The sequence below is a fragment of the Bidens hawaiensis genome, unplaced genomic scaffold (genome assembly GCF_021521415.1).
Source record: "Bidens hawaiensis isolate Kalapana, Puna unplaced genomic scaffold, B.hawaiensis_p1.1 tig00004748_1, whole genome shotgun sequence".
Taxonomy (NCBI): Eukaryota; Viridiplantae; Streptophyta; class Magnoliopsida; order Asterales; family Asteraceae; genus Bidens; species Bidens hawaiensis.
In genome coordinates this window covers 1025880-1046332 of record NW_027491294.1, presented here as the reverse complement: position 1 = coordinate 1046332, position 20453 = coordinate 1025880, and the positions used below count along the sequence as shown (strand labels likewise).

At 34.0% G+C, this 20453-nt stretch overlaps 1 protein-coding gene across 1 annotated transcript; it reads left to right on the top strand.

Moving 5' to 3' along the window:
• Positions 1-11707: 11707 nt before the first annotated feature.
• LOC143627914 (aluminum-activated malate transporter 8-like) lies at positions 11708-14100 on the top strand. Its single transcript, XM_077097630.1, has 6 exons — positions 11708-12107; positions 12514-12654; positions 12741-13013; positions 13126-13223; positions 13367-13510; positions 13600-14100. The coding sequence occupies exons 1-6, from the start codon at positions 11825-11827 to the stop codon at positions 14098-14100; spliced, it is 1440 nt and encodes a 479-aa protein (XP_076953745.1). The 5' UTR covers positions 11708-11824.
• The last annotated feature ends 6353 nt before the right edge of the window (positions 14101-20453 follow it).

Below are 20453 nucleotides of genomic sequence, written 5' to 3'. Positions count from 1 at the left end.
AAGACTATTAGGGTATTAGTAAAACGAACAATATGAATGCTATTTGTTTATATGAACGAGATGTGTTGTTATTGATTTGTTGAAATAAATTGAGTTGAATAAATATTGTCACTTTAAATAGTGTCTTGTGTAATTTTCCAATCACGTTGCACCCCGGCATGTTCCGCCGCCTTTGGTCGGGGTGTGACACCAACATCACCGCCTCCGTTGACTACTCCAACACAGTCGGATCTGATATTTTCATTGTCACTGCTGAGGCCCGACATCCCAAGGGAGTCCAGGCTTAACTTGACGCAGAGGAACCTGTCTCTGTTTAAGAAGGTGGTGCGAAGGGTTTACGGTGGGTTTACGGCGGCGGATCTGCTCATGGATATCCAACAGGGTATCCGGTGGGTTTACGGCGGCAGCGGAGGTGGTGGTGGGAATTGGGGGTGTGGGTTTCGTGGGTCAGTGTTGGATTGTCGCCGGAGTTAGAGAAATTGGGTGATTTGGTGGGTTTGAAATCTAGGGTTTCTAGGGTTAATGATTTGGTGGTGGTGGAGGTAGAGGCGAAATGGGTAGGTGGCCGGATCCGGTGGTGGTGAAAGTAGAAGCGAAATGGGTTGGAGTTGGGATTCGGTGGTGGGGATGGATTGGAGATGGCCGGATCCGGTGGTGGTGGATGGGTTGGAGGTGGCCGGATCCGATGGTGGTGGATGGGTTGGAGGTGGCCGGATCCGGTGGTGGTGGTGGCCGGGTTTCGACCAGGAGGTTTAATGGAGAGTTGACCGGGTGGTGGTGGCGATTGTAGATGGGTGGCTGACGGCGGCGGTGGGAATGGAATGGAATCTGCAACGGGGTGGGTGGGGGTATGGTGGCCGGAGTGGTTGTGATATGGTGATGGTGTGGTGATGGTGGTGGCGAAGAGAGAGAAAGAAGAGATAAAGGAGGGGGAATGTGACATCCGTCAAATTTGAGTCCCGAGTTGTAACCGTTTTGTAAACTTTTATTACGTAAACCTGACTCAACATATTTTTTTAGAACCTTATTTAATTATTATAAAATATTATTATAGACCTCGATCTTAAATAAATCGATATTGGTCATATTATAGTGTCATTAAGAAATTTAGGAGGTCCATACTGATTTTCGTAAGTTGTTATAAGCTTTGGAAATCTTTAAACTCATATTTAACCATGATTGAAACTTAAGGGGGCTGTTTGAAAATATGTGTTACATATAAATACAACACAACCCTAACCCTATCCCTTTTAACACCCAGCCGCCCCCATATTATACTCTCGTTTTACGGTGCCGTTTTCCGGCGACCGGAAATCGGCTCCGGCCATCTCTCCTCCCCGTTTTCATCTCCAACCGTCTCCCTCTCCCCCTTGTCCGTAATACCGAAGCCACCACTCCCCTTTTTCCCTCTCTCGGCTTTCCGGCAGCCACCTCCGGTGGCCGGAGCGGCGGCTGGTAACCCCATCTCTCTCCATGCCCTCAACCGTCTCTCTCTCTATCTCCGTCATCTCTCTCTCTCTCTTCGGCTTTCTCTCTCCCCGTCGCCTCTCCCTTCCTCTGTCGCTCTCTCTCACTCTTCTCGTCATTTCTCTCCGTCTCTCTAACCCTCTCTCTCTCTCTCTCTCGCGGACCCTCTCTCTCTCCCTTTTTTCTCTCTCTATTCCCGTTTTCCGGCCCGCCTCCAGCGGCCGGAATCAACTCCGGCAACCCATGTTTATTATCTAAATTATATTATTATTATTATTATTATTAACAAAATAATAATTATTATTATCATTATTATTACTAACAAGATTATTATTATCATTATTATTATTATTATTATTATTATTATTATTACTAACAAGATTATTATCATTATTATTATTAACAAGATTAATATTATTATTATTGTTATTATTATTATTATTGTTATTATTATCTTTTTAACAAAACAATTATTATTAGCATTATTTCCATAATAATAGATTATTTATTATTATGATTAATATTATCTTTATTATTATGATTATTAAGGAATATTATTAAAATATAGTATTGTTAACATTATCTACTTGTTTTGTTAAACCGAAACCCATGTCGGGCCTAGTTACCATTTAACGTCGTCGTTACCTCGAGTTATATCCTTTTTCACTAATACTACTATTATTAAAATGTAATAAGTATTAGTTATTATTAATATGGCACATATAATTATTATAATAACAATAATAATTATTATTATTAAAACCTATAAATCTATTAATAACGTTTTCATCAATAAAGTAATAATTATTATATTTATTATTACTACTACTATTATTAGTTTTAACAACAATTCTCGATTAGTAGTATATTTACATATTATTATCGTCATTATCATATATATATAACATATCTTTTTAGAATTATTATTATCATTACTATCATTATCATTAATAATATTATTATAAACTTTATTATCTATTCATTTTCATAAAACCGAACTCTTGATTTAAACCCGTCTTGTTTCTTTTAATATTGGTTTAGCTATTTAAAAGCCCAATAAAATAATATTTTATTATCAATTAAGTACGAGTCCCTAATCGTTAACAAACTAACCAGTAACCCGATTAACAACCAAACCTTCTCGTTCAATGTTTCAAATGAAGTTTCAACTAAAGTTCAAGTTCATTAATATATTTTATTTATTCGTTTTCATTTAGCTTTCAAGTTGGATTCGTTCGTTTCGTTCGCAAGCTTTCTACATTTCGATCATTTATTATTTCTCGATTCGTCAATCGAGGTGAGTACATTTCATCCCCCGTTTTCCCTTTTATGTTTTGGGGGTAACATGCATACTTATTCAAAACAAGAATGATTTATTATACACTTTTCTCAAACCACAAACTTTAGGGTATATGATACTTGGAATACTTGCTCTTTTGTGTGTTATATGCCTCATATGCTTTACGTGCGCGAGTGTTTATTTTTATGTTGTTGTTGAGCCTCATTAAGTATGATCATACGCTCCCCTAACTACTTAGCCTTGTGCTAGTAGAATAGGGCCTCATTATCCGAGTATGTCGGTTGTTACCGAGTAGAAAGGATCCTCATTTACATATGTTTTATATGCCACGATTGATGCTTTTATTTATAGTCTCATATACGTTTGTGGATTTCGCTCATATTCTATATACTCAAACTATGAAATTGCTCACTAACATATGTGTTGACAAAATATTATTTTATGCATTGTTATAGGTTTGACTTTTATCGACTTGAGGACTTAACGGAAAACGTTACCAAGACTATTAGGATATTAGTAAAACGAACAATATATTTGTTTACTTTTGTTCAATTTGTTTGTATGACCAAGATGTTTTGTTTATTGATTTGTGAAATAAATGAGTTGATTAAATATTTTCACTTTAATAGTGTCTTGTGTTTTGGGCAATCGGTTGCACCCCGGCATGTTCCGCCTTTGGTCGGGGTGTGACAGGGAAGGTGTTATAAATTTGCAGGTACAGACGAAAAGACAAAAATGCCCTCACATGCGTCTCACTGAGGGTATTTAACTGAGTTTTTCTAACCCAGTTAGCGTAAAGGACATAACGTGTAGGAAAAAAATGTTTAAAGGACACCGCCTGCAATGAAACTAAAAAAAGGACACGAACCGTAATTTGGCTTTTTTTAAAGGATAAAATTGTAATTTTGTCAAGTATAAATTCGTCCCTTTTTATTAAATATCGGCTGCCTATCTAACTTCTATTTATTAACTTTACTAGGTTAGACCCCGTGTGACACACGAGTTGGTCAAAAATATAAAAAACAAAATAACATATATAAAAAATAAGATAAAAAATGAGTTCATATTATATAAACAATTATTATACTACTTTAAGTAGACATATAAATTACAATTCTCTAAATATTTTCTTGACTTTGGTTTACGGTCATCGCAACATATGTATCGGAAAATTTTAATGTATATAAATTAAATTTCAATAAAACTAATAAATGTATATAAATTAAATTTCAATAAAACTAATAAATGATCCGGAATAGTCATTTGTAAACATGATCATGATCTTAAATTTATTACGTTGTTTTTTTAAGTCACGAAAGTCTTGTTTCAACTACTTCAAACATTAAACCCCACTTTCTTTAAGGTAATTGATAATTATTAAATCTGTAAATACTTTAATAACATAAGAAATCTTACTATCTACATATGAAATATTTGGTAGTGATGAAGTGTTAATATGAGAATGTTTAAAAAAAATTATAAACATGTTGGCATATTAAAAGTTAAAAACCAAAAAGAAAAAAAAACATTTTACTTATAAAGACAATGGATTACATATAAACCAACTACGTGAATCGATCAGATTACATGACTCTTTTTGAATGAATCACATTAAGAAGATTGATCGATTGAATTGCGAATCGATTGAATATGTGTATGTGACTCTTATTGAAGTTATAAGTCCGATTGAATTTATGAAGGTGAAACAATTGAATAGGTGAATCTGCTTACAAATGTTTGATAGTTAACTTAGTCATTGATGAATTTCAATGTAATAGGTAGACGGTGATTGCTAGGATTAGAACGTGTGAATTGGGATGATAAAAATTCTTAATATGATAGGCATTCTAAGTTTGATTTAGAAATTGAATTAAAATAACTAAAAAATAATTAGAAAATGTCATGTGACACTTTAACGAAATTTAGTGAAAAATAAAATAAGAATTTTATGAAAAATCTACCTATTTATGATTTAGAGAGGAGATTATTATCACTATCATTTTGGTAAGATAGTAAGATAGTTTGGGTATTAAATTAGATATTAAAGATATATACTACAGAGTGTAATATTTATTTTACTATTTTTTAATTGTAACATATTGTAATTCTTTTTGTGATGCAAAAAGTTATTAGAAAAGGGATTAAGGGAATTCGCATATATTCAAAACTCTTCATATATGAATATTGTGCGACATGTGGCGACTCAGTCGGTAATGAAGAATTTTGCAAAATGTTGTATAGTGATAAAAAGTCTTAAAATTCTCTTGTAGTCATTACATAATCATTATTTTTTACTTTTTTTCTATTTTTTTAATATTAATAAAAAGAAATAAATATGGGACAAAAAATTTGATTGGCTAGAAAAGATTGAGTGAGACGTTTTGTAGAAAACTCTCCATGCCAATACTTAGCTTAAAATTTGAAGGTAGGCGATATTCATAGAGTTATGGGAAAGTTTTGAGATGGGAAACGCCCCACTACGAATAGTCTAAGAAAGATGATTGTAAGACCCAACGTACTGGGGCGCTTCCCACCCTCAAGGCGCTCCATAGCGCCGGAAACACCGTCCCCAGGGGTGCGACTGGCGCTTTGGCAGGGGGCTGCCGCTACCCACACAGCAACGGAAGGAGAGAAGAGATGAAATGTGATTGGTTGGCTTGTTTAGTTGTTCTTATTTTTTATAAAAGATAATAATGAAGTAATAAAACATTTTAATCAAAGATTGAGAAGAGAAGATGTGAAATGGAGCTATAGATATGAGATTTAACATTACCAGGGAAGTTTTTCATGAAGGGGCTGTAGGAAGGAGTCGACTGTTAAGGTCAAACATTATTAACTCACTTTTTTTTTATTTGTATCATGTTACATTTTTGGCCCTTAATCTATAACTTTCATTTAAAAATTTATCAAAAGCTTTATGTTTTACAATTTTTAAGTTGTATTTCTTTTTATTCTATTTAATATAATTTCATTTCTTTGTATTATCTAATGGAAATTTTTTTATTTTAATAAAAAATAAAAATAATAATAATGAGGTAATGATTGGAATGTGTTTCATCCACTATACTTATTTTAACCAAAAAGCCCATATAATGACGTGACGTCACATACTATACATTGCCCACAAAAGAGCTTCATCCACAATACATGTTGATTTTCAAATTAGGGATGAGCAAAATCGGTGCCGGTACCGATTTGGTACAGTAGGTACCGAATCGGTACCAAAGTTTTAAGTTTCGGGATCGGTACGGTACCGGTATTTCTTGATTTTTTACCTTCGGTATCAGTACCGTACCGGTACCGAACCGAATATTTTGATATCGGTACCAAGAATTAGCGAAATTTGGGATTGGAATTTTCGGTACCGGTACCAGTCGGTATCGGTACCGTGTTCATCCTAATTCTAATAAAAAGTTAAAAATATCATAAGCACAAACGCACCATGAGAGGTATATAATGAAAGGTACGACACACGTACCTTCCCACTTAATTATTATATTACCGAAATGTAAAATATGGTTTTTAATTTGAGCATTACACTTTATTTATAGATATTAAATTCTTTTTTTTTTTTAAAAGCAAGGATGTTGAAATTTACGTATTTTATTATAGGTTAGCGAAAAAGGAATGTATTGAACTTGATATGCACCATAAAAACATTACTATTAAAATATTTATTTTAATAATATAGAGGTAAGGTATCAAAAAGACCCAAATACCTTTAAGTATCACCCACGGGTCATAGAGGAACTCCTCACATAACACCCACGGGACATTTGGATCACCCGCATATTACGGTAGAGGAAGAATGTCCTCGTACCATACGCGGAAGCATCCTGGCACCCTCAGAAGTCATCCGCAGGACATGACGTTTGCCCGCCAAGATGACCAGAAGGCAATGCCAATGGGACAGTTGTTACCAATTAACTATCCTCTAGAAGAATGACCACGGTTGTTACTTGAAGAATACGTGACCTACCAGCCAATGAGCAAAGGACACCTGGCCAGGTTGTTATAACCGTGCACATGGCCAGGGTGCAATCCGTCCTATCATTAGGCGACGCGTGTCCAGGTTGTTATACACATGCACATGGGACGTATAGCTCAACCTATCACAAGAAGACACGCGTCCAGGCGGTTATTGAGATCTTCTAGAAGAGGACAGCTGGTCCAATCATCTTCTTGATCCTTCGGCTATAAATACCTCGTCAAACCATATGAGGTACACATTCATTCACTCACAATCATTCTGACTACACTTAGTCTGTTTACTTCAGTACTTTCCCCTTTACCAACGTTACTGATTCTCACGCCGGAGGGTGGTTACAGGAAGACCCCCCTCTTGTCCTTCCTGTAACGAGACTCACGGTGTCTGTTTTGTAGGTTCCGGTAATCGAACTTTGGCAAGTTGTACTCATATCGAGTTAGTAGTTATCCGTATTTTACCCTGTGGACTCATTGGATCCAGGACCCATACCCGGAGATTGGATCCGTGTTTCTTCAAATAATTAACGGTTTTTAATTTGTGTATTACACTTTATTTATAGATACTTAACATCATTTTATATAAAAAAGCAAGTGTATTAAAATTTTACTTCTTTGATTGTATATAGGTTAACAAAAAAAATGTATTAAACTTGATACATTTATTTGGCTTAAAACAAAATTACTATTTTTAAATGTTATAGATTTATAGAGGGAGAAAGGTAAATGAGGAGACGAAGAGCAGAAGAAGAATAGAGGAGGGGAAAATGTGAAGAAGATGAAGAAAATACGTGTACTTTATTAGACGGTGGAAATTTTTCGTCATATGATAGGTATACGGAAGTGCACGGATGTCTTTGAACAGATATACTCACATCCACTTATAAGTATTTTCTCTTATTTAACAGGTATTATTTAATGTTAACACTTCTCTAATGGATTTATGTGATGGCAACCACATAATGTATTGGCTTCATCCTTTTCTTTGTTAAACGACACGTTTTTTGTAGAAATGAACGAAAATATTAAAAGTTAACCCGACTAAACATGAGAGATCATTTAAATTTGGTGATTAAATGGATTTTAATCTAGAAGTACCTGTTGAATAAGTAATTTTTATACTGTTAAAATTGCGAAGTTTCAAATTCCAAAGACAATAAAAAGATATAAAAAGGAATTGCAATTTAGGAGTAGAGTCAAAGAGCGTATGGGTTGTTTTAAAAGTAAGCTGGAATCTGAAATAGCGGTCTAACTAAGCTAATAAGGTAACAGTTAACATAGTAATATTTTCTTGTAATGATAGTGGTAATAATTAAACCCTAATCACTTGTTTCTCCATCTCTAAGACAACTTGATAAGACATATAATAATAATAATAATAATAATAATAATAATAATAATAAATTAAATTGCTATAGCAAGGACTTCATCCATCTCAAATAAAAATAAATATTTTTTTATCCTGACTTAGGTTTAAATTGTGAGTTACACCAAAAACATATATAAATTCTATTAATTCATATATTGTAGGTGTCTTTAAAATCATTTTTAAAGGTTTTTTTATGTATAAGTTTAATAGTTATTTAACATGTAACCAAAGGCCAATTGGCTCAGCAGTAGCTTCACGACTTTCCTTATATGAAATCGTTGGTTCAAGCTTTTTTGGAGGATTTTATTCAAGTTGAGCTATATGGTTTTCCCAGTTGTGGGTTTCCTTGTGGTGGATGTGTTAGTTCACCATGTTCCCTTCTTTGAGCATAAGGATGATCTATTTGATAGGGTAGTTATTGGTGTCCGAACTTAACCGCTTAAGTTAAAAGACGTTTGACTACTTAGTTTTCTTGCATTATTGGTTTTGTGTCAGTCAAGTGTGCGTCCTAGATATTAGGTCTTTTAATTCTCATTGAATTTGAGAATGAAAGTGAAGTGACGAAGTCTGTCATTTGCAATTATAAATCTTTTGAACAAGCCTCCATGTGTAAAAACATTGGCAATGATGAATTTCACTCGAGTCTTGTCAATCATATTAATATAACGTGTTCTTGGTTAACTAGAAGATTTTAGTTAAAACATCACATCGCTGTTATATAGATAGTGAAGTTTTAAATAGCTTACCTTTAACTAATACGTACGTTGTAGTTTAAATAAAATAAATGGGTGTATGTGTTTCTGCATATGATTTGTCAGTTTGAAGTGGACCCCACTCACCGAAAGGAGGCATGTCTTTAATCGGAGGGAACTGAATGATAAAATGAGTTTGGCGTCAAAGTGGTAATGGTGGTGTTGTGGGCTTTGGCGGGCGACTGGGCTTTTGACATCTCCACAGCGGAGGGTATTAGCATTCATCAATTTTCTTATTTGATAATTAATTTTAGGTGTTCGTGTTTTCTTTATTTCGCTCTGCAATGTTAAATAATTAATTCGTCATTTCAAATTTTTTTATCAAACTTAAGAAATTTAAAACTCAACTTTAGTAGTGCAACTTTGTAATCGTCTTGCATATTCAGAATTTGATCAATTTTCTTATCTGAAAATTACTGCTATTTGCTTATGCTCTCTTGTTCATGTTATCCAACAACAAGGCCCAAATTTCATCAATTGAGGTGAAGACGTTATCCCCAATTCTCACAACTTTTAAAATGTTGATGTTATGGCTCGATCAATACAAGACAAACAGTTGTTACAAAGTATAGAGGTTAAAAGTGTACTACTGGGAAACATTTAAGTGATGATTTATTGAAGTGTAGTTTCAAGTTTGTACTACGGAAGAAACTTAAGGGACTAAAGATGTAAAATCGAAAACTTGGTTGTTAGTTAATTGTGAGCATGGTTGTTATATACTAAAGTTAGGGTTTTAGTTAGTTTAGTTTGATTGTCTCTCTCGATCATTTCTTGTTATTCATAGTTCTTTTGTAATCGTGAACAAGCCCCGAGCATTAGGCTATTGATTTCTTATGTTTCATATCCAATAAGATTGAGTGTGTTTTTCGTGATTGTTCTTATTTCAATTATTATTTACTTCTTTTAATTGATAACATAAATATTTTCAAATTTAGCCTGACATGTTTTCTCACTTATTTACGCTATTTATTATTATTTTATATCTAAATTCCGATATTCGCTAATTTATAATTTCTGAAATATTTTTAAATTGCCAAGTTTAAAACTCTCGTTTATAAGGGTACATTTGTAATTAATTGTTATTAGCACACATTCAAACCTTGATCAATTTTCTTATTTGAGTAGTACGTAATTGTGTACTTGTTTTCTTGCTTTCGCTTAGGGCTAGCAATTTGGACACGTACATGAATACATGACATGAACCTGCTTGATCTTAAGAGGTATAGTGTATGGCCTTAACAAGTTTCGTGTGCTAAACAGGTAGGCACGAATTAATCTGTTAATTTTCTTATCTAAACAAGTAAATACACGTTACATATTAAGTACCTTTTAGTACCTGATTAGATTTTTTTATAACTAAAAATATAATAATATATGTATTGTACCTTAACTACTTGACCTAAATCGAACCTTCTTCTGATTCGAGTATAGTTATATGCATTTGGTTCGCTTTAATTAATTATTTGTTTGTTAGGAGATATAAGTATTCTTATCATGTCTTATCGTGTATACATAGTATTAATTAAAAGGTTCGTGTCCGTGTTCGTGTTTAGGAAACAGTGCACGCTAAGTTATCGTGTCATGTACGTACATGCATACATGTTTCGTGTTCGTGTCTTATCGTGTACGGGTATACACTATACGTTAGCCAGTGACGGGCCTATACAAAAGGGGTAGGTGTCGGCCGACGCTATGAAAAACTATTTTTTAAGGTAAATATATATTAAAATCCCGATCGACCCCTAAAAAAGTTTGATACCGACCATCTTTCAACCCTTGTGAATTTTTTCTTGATCGAACCCGTTACTGATGTCAGCACTACTTCACTATATATACATGTTATGCACATCGTTCACTTAAATTCTTTTGTTTTGTTTGATTGTGAATTCCAAACTGATAAAAACATAGATAGTTTTAATTTTTATATGTCAAAACTAAATTAAAATAACACACTTTGCAAGGGTTATGCGAGAGCACTTTATTTTTTTAGTATAAAAAAATATTCAAAAGGTAAAATCTGGACTTCCACTCACCACAAGCAAAAAGAAATGAGAACAATCTTTTTTATCATACGAATTTAATAAATTTAATGGTAAATTAATAAATCAAAGAAAAAAAATTGTAATTTGTGTTACATATAATATTTTCATGGTAAAGTTTTTATTTATACCCATTAAGCTTTTTAATTACTTAAATTTTAGTTTTATTTTAATTAATTCATAAATTTTCTTAGTTTTAAAAACACAATTGTTTGGATAAAAGGTTTAGAGAATAATATTTCTCAATTAACATTTAATAACAAAATATTTACGGTTGTTAATTAGCACTCATAAAACACAAGCTAGAATAACTCAGATTAATTATACAAATACACTAAACATTTTCATTTCTTAGTTGCATTAGAAAACACTATATTATTAATAGGAGCAACAAATGTTGGGAGTTGGGACTGAGAAAATTAGTGTATGTTTAATTTCGTTAATTTTATTTTGTAGTTAGACTGTTGGTTTTTAATTGTTAGGGACTAATGTAATTTTTTTTCTCTTGTATGCTCGGGCCTTTTATAGCTTACAAGCTACCTTTTTTTTCTTTGTTAATACATCTAGCCTTAGTGTTTAGTCCATTATTTATTATCTTTCATAATAATCATTTTATACCACTCTTAATTTCTTTTGGAACACATATAAGACACTTTTCTTTTCTTTTTCTTTTTAAGGATTTAAACCTAGTTGATAGGTCATCATGTACCACTATCTCAAAGACATACTCATTTCTTCACACTCTTTTTAAAAAGGATATATGCATATTCAAACTCATTAATATTTGTTTTGTTATACAAAACACACTTTTGAGAACTCAGCCTACGTATATATATATATCAGGCCAATCTCATTTTACTTGATAAGCTATCTCTCATCTCATCTTAGATCAGCTGCTACATAGCCTCCATATATGGCCATGGAGAATGATTCTTCACCATCACTAACCACCCTTTTTACTTGCCTTAAAACCGCAACCTCGCCTTCAAAGATCAAGCATGACATAGTTGATTTTGCCTCCAATATCAAGAACGTCGCGGTTGATGATCCGAGAAGGATTATACACTCTTTGAAAGTGGCATTGGCCATCACATTGGTCTCCATGATTTACTATCTACAACCATTCTATGATGGCATGGGTGATGCCGGCATGTGGGCGATCTTGACGGTGGTTGTTGTTTTTGAGTACACTGTGGGTAAGCAACTTAATTATACCACAATTATAAGCAGACCGTGTGCATTACCAAATACAAATGCATATAGTTAAATACATAATGAAAATACTTACTTTTAATTTGAAACTTATTAATATCATATAAGATTTACTGGAGATGATTAGATGGGACAGTGATTCAAATAGCCGTTAAAAAAAGATAGAAATTATTAAATGTCAAATAAGACAAAATTAACTTGCATGAGAGAGTGATCTGATTTAATCCGTTTGACGATTATCCTAAAAACTCATATTTACGATTTAATGCACATTCATAATATTTGCAATAAATGTTTTGTTTGATTTAAGTGTCACAAATTTAGTCGTCGTCGATTTAATTGCATCAATCCTAATTCCTAACTGTTTTTACTTCACATGTGTTTCATTAGGTGCGACTTTGAGTAAAGGCATGAATAGGGGCTTTGCAACCTTACCAGCTGGTGCATTAGGAGTCGGGGCCGAATCATTTGGCAGCCTATTCGGGCCAACCATTAAACCCATCGTTCTTGGTTTACTTGTTTTCTTATTAGGTAAAATCTTTAACTTGATCTCTTATATATTTTATGATTAATGTTGATTTAGATTCTGAAATTGTTATTGAACTTTTTTTTCCTAGTTGCTGCTGCCACCTTTTCAAGATTCATTCCCAACATAAAAAAGAAGTACGATTATGGGGTCCTGATATTCATACTCACTTTTAGTTTAGTATCTGTCTCGGGTTATCGAGTTGATAAAATTATAAAACTGGCTCACCAACGACTTTTGACAATCATTTTCGGTGGCGCTACTTGTGTAGTCATCTCTATGTTTGTTTTTCCTGTGTGGGCCGGTGAAGATCTTCATAAACACATTGTTACTAACTTGGGAAAACTTGCAAGCTTCTTAGAAGGTTTGTTTAAATATATATATACATTTTTGTAACACATTTCATGATTTCTATTTTCTTTAGTTTATTACAAATTATATTGCATCTAATAGAAATTAACAAATATGTCTTATAGGATTTGGGGAAGAATACTATAGAGTTTCTAAAGGTGACAAGTCATTTCTTTCTGCATATAAAAGTGTTCTAAATTCTAAAGCCACCGAAGAGTCACTGGTTAGCATACTTTATATACTCTATTTTTTATTTTTTAAAACATATGTATGCATATATGTACGGACAAGCTAAAACTTTTGTTCATTTAATGTACATAAGTCCATTAGTTATTGATCAACTTTTAATGAACAATATGAAAATAGGCAAATTTCGCATGGTGGGAGATAGGACATGGAAAATTTAGGTTTAATCACCCATGGAAACAATACTTGAAGATTGGAGTTTATACACGACAATGCGCATACCATATTGAAGCTCTTAGTGGATATCTCGACGCAAAATATGAAGTATGATTAACTATAATATTTATGATATGTAACACTATTAATCTATATATATAACTTGATCTAAAATAACTAATTATGTTGTTAAATAGGTACCCTCAGAGTTTCAAATAACAGTTCAAGAACCCTGCATGAAAATGAGCTCCGAAGTAGGAAAAACGTTAAAAGAATTAGGAAATTCGATGAACCTAATGGTGCAACCTTCTTCTTCAGCAGTTCATATAGAAAATTGCCAAAAGGCAATAGATGACCTCAATGTCACATTAAAAAAGTCCATGCCAGTAGAACGAGACGACATCCTAGAAACCATACCGGTCATTGCAGTCACTTCGATACTAGTCGACATTATAAAGTGTGTTGAGAAGATATCCGAGGCTATTGAAGAACTTTCTAAACAAGCCCACTTCAAAGAACCAAAAGACATGACATCAGATGAAGCTGGAAAGCCACACTCTCGTCGACGCGGTGTGGCTATAAAACCTGTTGATGGTGGAAACGACCAAGAATTGATCACTGTTTCAGTCATAGCAGAAGATGAAATACCACAAAAAATGGATCTTGATAAAAGCAAACGAGAAATTAACCAGCTATAAGGACTATACTTATAATAATTAATTAATTAATTAATAATGATAATAATAATAGCAAATGAATCCTAACCATTTTATGTCATGATGGGATTCATAATTTATGACCAACGATTTGTTTGTTTCAGATGAATTTTTCAAGTAAAATAATGTGTCAAGTGGCAATTTTTTAATGAATTTTATTATTATTTACACATTTATACACGGTGTTTTAACGACAATATTTACATCAAGTTTAGAATTCAAAATATTGCTCTAGGATTTATTTTTGGTCCTACTGGTTATAAGGTTTTATTTTTCATCTTAACGTCTCAACTGCAACAATTAGTTAAAGAGGGTCAAATGTCTCTTCCGTGCTGCCGCTTATTTTGGCCGGAATTTCTTCGGATTAGTTACGGAGTTACCTTAGTTCCCTTTCCAATTTTTCATCCTTTTAAATCGGTCTTGGTAATCGAGACTGACATAAACCGAATGGGGCATTAGAAGTCCGGTCCTTGGTCTCAGTTTTACTGGATTTTTGGTTCTCGGGTCGGTTTGGTTAATACAAAATGATCAGCCCTATGAAAAGGTCTTGTTTTGGAAGCCCAGTTAGAAAACTTCTTTTGAGTCAAACGGGTCCGTTTAAAAGTCGTTTGTTTCGTGTGGAGGTTAATTCAAGATCGCCTCAGAGTTGTAAAAGAAAGGTCGTGAATAACGTGCTGAAGAAAGGACGGTTGGGTATTATGGAAAAAACAGGAACGAGACGATGATGTTTTAAGAGATTCATAAAACCCAGTGAGAAAATGGTGGATGAGAATGAACTACTCTTACCAGACGGGTAAACTACTAGTTTAATTGGGAAGAACTGATCGAAGCGGAAATATATTACTTGGGAGAGAGTGTGTTTTAGTTTTTGTTGGTGTGTTGCTGACTTGCTTCTGTACTTTGGTGCGTGTTTTTGCTCAGTTTCTTGTTGATTGCTTTAATATACTTTTGACACTTTGTTGTTGGCCGTACAAAAAGAAAAAAGATGCTTGCACCATGAAGTGATGAGTAATACATGACCCATGAGTTCACAAATGACTTGAAAAAATATTGCCGGTTAAAGTTAAACAAATAAGACTTGAAAAATCAAATTATGACACTTATGATGGGACGGAGGGAGTATAAATTTTTTATTTAAATTTATTTAAGTATTACCTTTAATATATTAATTTGTTCAAACTTTTATATATTTATTTTACCGCAACTTTCATTAAGCGATGACTAGCAAGAAACTAGAAGCCACAAACACAATAATAATTTAAAAAAAAAAAAGAAATTACACCAATTTTTCTAACATACTGATTTAAAACGACGACCAAATTTTTATCCAAATAAACAAGACTTTAATTCGTTCACAATCATATAAGCTGTGATAACATTGCCCTCAAAAGTAGCCTTTTTTCTTGCCATGCAAACACACCAACAAGTCGTCATAATGACATCATAGAGACCTTTCTTCTTGTTATTTCCTAACGGAGTCGTTCTGTGTATCAATTGGAGATCCCTAACCGAGAACACAACCATACTCTATAATTTACAAAATCCTCTAATGAACTTTTAGAGTATAGACTGAGAATGCTTAATGATACCTTTTGTAGACAAAAGATATTATATTGATATAACTTTGTTTAAATAAAATTTATATCATAACATAATTAAAGAAAAGCTGATTGAAGACGTTTAAAGTTAAATAAAATCATCTTCTTTTAAAATAAAATATTTAAATTCTAAATAAAAAGTTATGTTTATTTTTTTCTCAATATTACGGTATAAATTTTATTGAAAACAAAAGTTATATTCAAATATAAATATTCTTTGATGGTGTATTTTTTTCGCACGTGAATTGATAGCTCGGAATGTAGGTACCAAAATTCATGTCGCACTACATAGATTAACTCTAACGGTGTTTAATTTTTTTCCAACAATACCGAAAACAAAGCTCTATTCAAAATAAAGTTTTTTTCCGTATCATAAATGATTTTTAAACGTTCTTAATAAGTCAGATTATAGATACTTGTTGAAAATTCACACCACATCAATTTTTCATGACATCATGTCAAGTCCTGTATCGATAATCAACACACGAATTAAACGAATAACTCTCGTTTATATTAATCAGAAAATATCACTCTAAAAACTGATTACAAACCCTCAAACCCTAACTCGGTTTGACTCTTGATGAACCCTAACTCGGTTACACCAAACTCACCACATCTAATGTCTAACCATAACTCAGTTTATATAGGACTAACCTAACTTGTTAGCCAAGACATTACCAAACATAATAAAACCCTAATTCTTGGGTTGGGCCTTACACTTGCGCCAAACAACAATTGACCCAACAATCACCCCCGCAATTGTTGTACCCGAGTCACCCGACTCACCCCCTAATTTCCTACTCGAAATTGGCGGGTCTTCAACTTCACGCTTGTCAGCATTCTGTTGATTCTCCCGAGGCTTTTCATGATCTCTTGCAGTGTTCTTTAGGCTCCACTTGGCTAGAAGACACACTTGCTTCGTTTGATCATTAGACGCCTTTCCCTTGGGCTTGAATCACTTCCTTGACCACACGTTTAGTTTCTTGAACTCTCTTATTTGGACTTTGAATTTTGGAACTTGGATCTTTTATTGGAATCTGACTCGTAACCGACTTGTCTTCTTTCTGTCCAATTCTTTGAAGATCCCTACCTGCAAAATTCTTCATTCCAATGATAGCTCGTTTATCGGGACTTGTTATCTTGAGACTAATCTTGTACAATCGATTCTTGGTCCTTGTCACCTTCATCAAAAGCTTACCTGCATCATCTTTAATGGTTAGCAAATCATGTTTCATGTAAATCTCGCATCCACCTTCCGTTGCTTGACCAAGACTTATGATATTGCACTGTAAGCTCGGAATGTAGTAGACATCGGTCAACAAACGTAGCTCCCCCGTTTTTCCTTCAATTAAGACCGACCCTTTTCCCCGAATATCAATACAAGATTCATCTCCGAACTTCACCGTTCCCGTGACTTGTTCATTCAATTCATAAAAATACGATTTATTACCCGTCATGTGATTCGATGCTCCGTTGTCGAGATACAAAACATCTTTCTCCATCGGTTCAGTTTCGAAACGATTTGGAATCACACCATCTTCATTCAGAAAAACCGTTTTCTGATCACCTTTTATCATAAATAAACTTGGATCAAAATCATCAATTTTGTTCAAATTAGATTCTTCCTTTTTCTTCATACGTTCCGGACACGAAGACGCAAAGTGACCGAACTCATCACAACGTAAACACTGAACCTGTGACACATCCTTTCTTCTCCGTTGACGATCCTTTCTTTGACCCGTATACCTTGACCCACGATGTTGACCATCTTGGTTTTCACAACCATCTTGATCCTCATCCTCTCGATCTTGACCTCCGGTTTCACGGCCCTTTTCACGTCCCCGTGAACTCGACCAACCCTTACCTCGGCTACCGGACTGATTATACGACTTCCCTTTGTAATTACTTTCTGTCCGATTGAAAAGTAACTGACCTTGTGAATTTGAAGTGCGTTCTCTCCCTCGTAGACGTTCCTCAAACGCCTTAAATCTTCCAACAACATCTTCAAACCTCATACTATCGAGATCATCCGTTTGCTCGATTGATACTACCAAGTTTAAGTATTTGTCTGGAACCGCATCCAGTAACTTCTTCACCAAGACATCTTGCTTGAACACGTGACCAAGACCCGTTGCCTTTGAAACCATACCAGTTATTTTTCCCGCAAACTGATAAACAGTCTCGTCTTCCGTCATCTTGAGTTTCTCAAATTCACTTTTCAACGTTAGGAGTCGAGCCTTTTGGACTCGCTCGGCCCCAACAAACTGTGCCTTCAAAGCCGTCCATATTTCTCGAGCATTCTTGTATTGAAAAACCTGAAGAAAAATATTACCTTCCATAACTTGGAACAAAAACGACGTTGCTGTTTTATTCTTCTTTGCATCAAAAACGGCACCCTCATTCGGTTGAACAACTTCCCATAATTCTTGATCATCTAAGATCGCTTCCACCACAATCGACCATGTGATGTAATTAGTTCCGTGTAGTTTTGGAACCTGTAACGATATCCCCCCACTTGATTTGGGTTGGATTATCGGCTCTTCTTTATCACCTGTCATTGACGTTGTCGAACACCCTTGCTCCACTTCGTTGGAACAAATACGAACACTTAGTCCAGAACAACTTTTCAGAACCGAACCTACTGACTCGTAACAACCTGATCACGATTACCTCTTGAAAAACAAATATAATTGCAACAAAATATAAATATATTTATATTTTCTTCTTTCGTAACCTGTGTGCACAATAAATCAAACTGAATTCCTAGTTTACAATTTGTTGACTTTTGTGATACCCTACGGCCCCCCCTAAAATCACAGAAGAAATAAATCACGTAAATCGATCCCTGGTTTCGAACAATAAAGAAGGCCGATCAACAGAATATTCTTATTCTTCTTATCGATGCCTCCGTACAATATAAACGTTACCTCATGTTCGCCCAACCTGCTGTCGTTTGTAGACACCGCAACAGCCGGAAGAACCGTAATTCCGCTGCCGGAGCAAACAAGTCTGACTGACCTGTTTTAGCAAATAGACCCCGATTCGGAAACCCTTGGTTCCGATATGCGCCGACGATAGCTTCCCCCAAGCCACCGATCGCCGCCTACCGATTATCGATTTCTTGAACTTGGCTCTGATACCAATTCAAGTCCTGTATCGATAATCAACACACGAATTAAACGAATAACTCTCATTTATATTAATCAGAAAATATCACTCTAAAAACTGATTACAAACCCTCAAACCCTAACTCGGTTTGACTTTTGATGAACCCTAACTCGGTTACACCAAACTCACCACATCTAATGTCTAATCATAACTCGGTTTATATAGGACTAACCTAACTTGTTAGCCAAGACATTACCAAACATAATAAAACCCTAATTCTTAGGTTGGGCCTTACACTTGGGCCAAACAACAATTGACCTAACATCAGGAGAAGAACTTACTAATATTTTCTTTCACTTTGTATTAACATTTCCAAATTTTGTTAAAAGGCTATATATCAAAATAACATGGTACAAAAGTTGCGACATTAAGCAATTCGTGAACCTAGACATAAAAGTTGGCTATTAAAGTATCAAATACTATTTCGGCATCATGAACACATAAAAGAGAGGAACATGCGACCCATTTATACTTTTCATAGAAATATGACCTAACTAATAACAAAAAAAAAAATCCACTCACACATTGGGAATTGACTTCTTGTTCTTCCAACATGATCTTAGTCCGAACTCATCAAATAGTTCTGTAAATCAAACAAAAACAAATATAAATTGAAATTATTCGTTTGTGTTTAATTTTAACTTTAATCAAAGTAATATGAGCCCAATCTCTTGTGGTGTGATGAAATTGTTGATGTTAGTCATTGGGATTCAAGTCTCTCAACTTCACAAGAAACAAAAATGTGGAGAATACAAATTTGTTAAAAAAAAAAGAAGAAGAAGAAGAAACAGAGTAATATGAGCATTTAATTTTTCTTTTTCGTATTTGTTTGTTTAGAAAATATATATTTTCATCTCCGTGTATGTTGTTTAGTGATGTTATATGCAATCATAAACGAAAACATACGAGTATCAGAATATAAATTTTTAAATCAAAGTCCAACCTTTAGCAGCAGACCTTGACTTGTTTTATCTGGTTAATAGTAGGTAACAGAATAATCAAAACATACAAAATATGTTGATTATATAACAATATGGTGCCAATACCATATAGATCGAGATGAGCATTTTGTAAGAGTATCGTTACCATATAAATACTGTAATGGTATCGTAATGATGGATAAAACGGTAAGGTCTTTGATACCCATTTTTTCTAAAATTTGGTATTGGTAATTTCTGTGTCACTTCGTTGCGGATACGGTACCGATCTCATCTCTACCATATTGGTTTTGGATGTACAACACAATATTTAATCGTACCACACATGATTCTATTTTGCCTCACAAGATTTGATTTCTTGCTATTGCTATAAGAACATCATAGCTTTGGTTTCTTGTGTTGGCAATTCTGGACTGTATTCACAAGTCGATGAATATGGAATGACCTAAGTTGACAAGTTAGATAAGTTGGTTTAGGTTATTGATAGTAACATGATTACTATGGTAATGTCTTGTGATGGCCGTCGTTCAAGTCAATCAAAAACTTAATTAAACTACCTAGATAGGATAAGTAAGGTATCGTATCCATCAGGAGTATGTGGTTAATGTAATTCGTGTACAGGTTTACTATT

What these genes read in the sequence shown, in the direction of transcription:
- LOC143627914 (XM_077097630.1), top strand. Translation starts at nt 11,825, where the DNA reads ATGGCCATGGAGAATGATTCTTCACCATCACTAACCACCCTTTTTACT. An exon ending in TTTACTTGTTTTCTTATTAG is followed by an intron (nt 12,655 to 12,740) that starts GTAAAATCTTTA and finishes TTTTTTTCCTAG; the next exon opens with TTGCTGCTGCCACCTTTTCA. An exon ending in AAGCCACCGAAGAGTCACTG is followed by an intron (nt 13,224 to 13,366) that starts GTTAGCATACTT and finishes ATATGAAAATAG; the next exon opens with GCAAATTTCGCATGGTGGGA.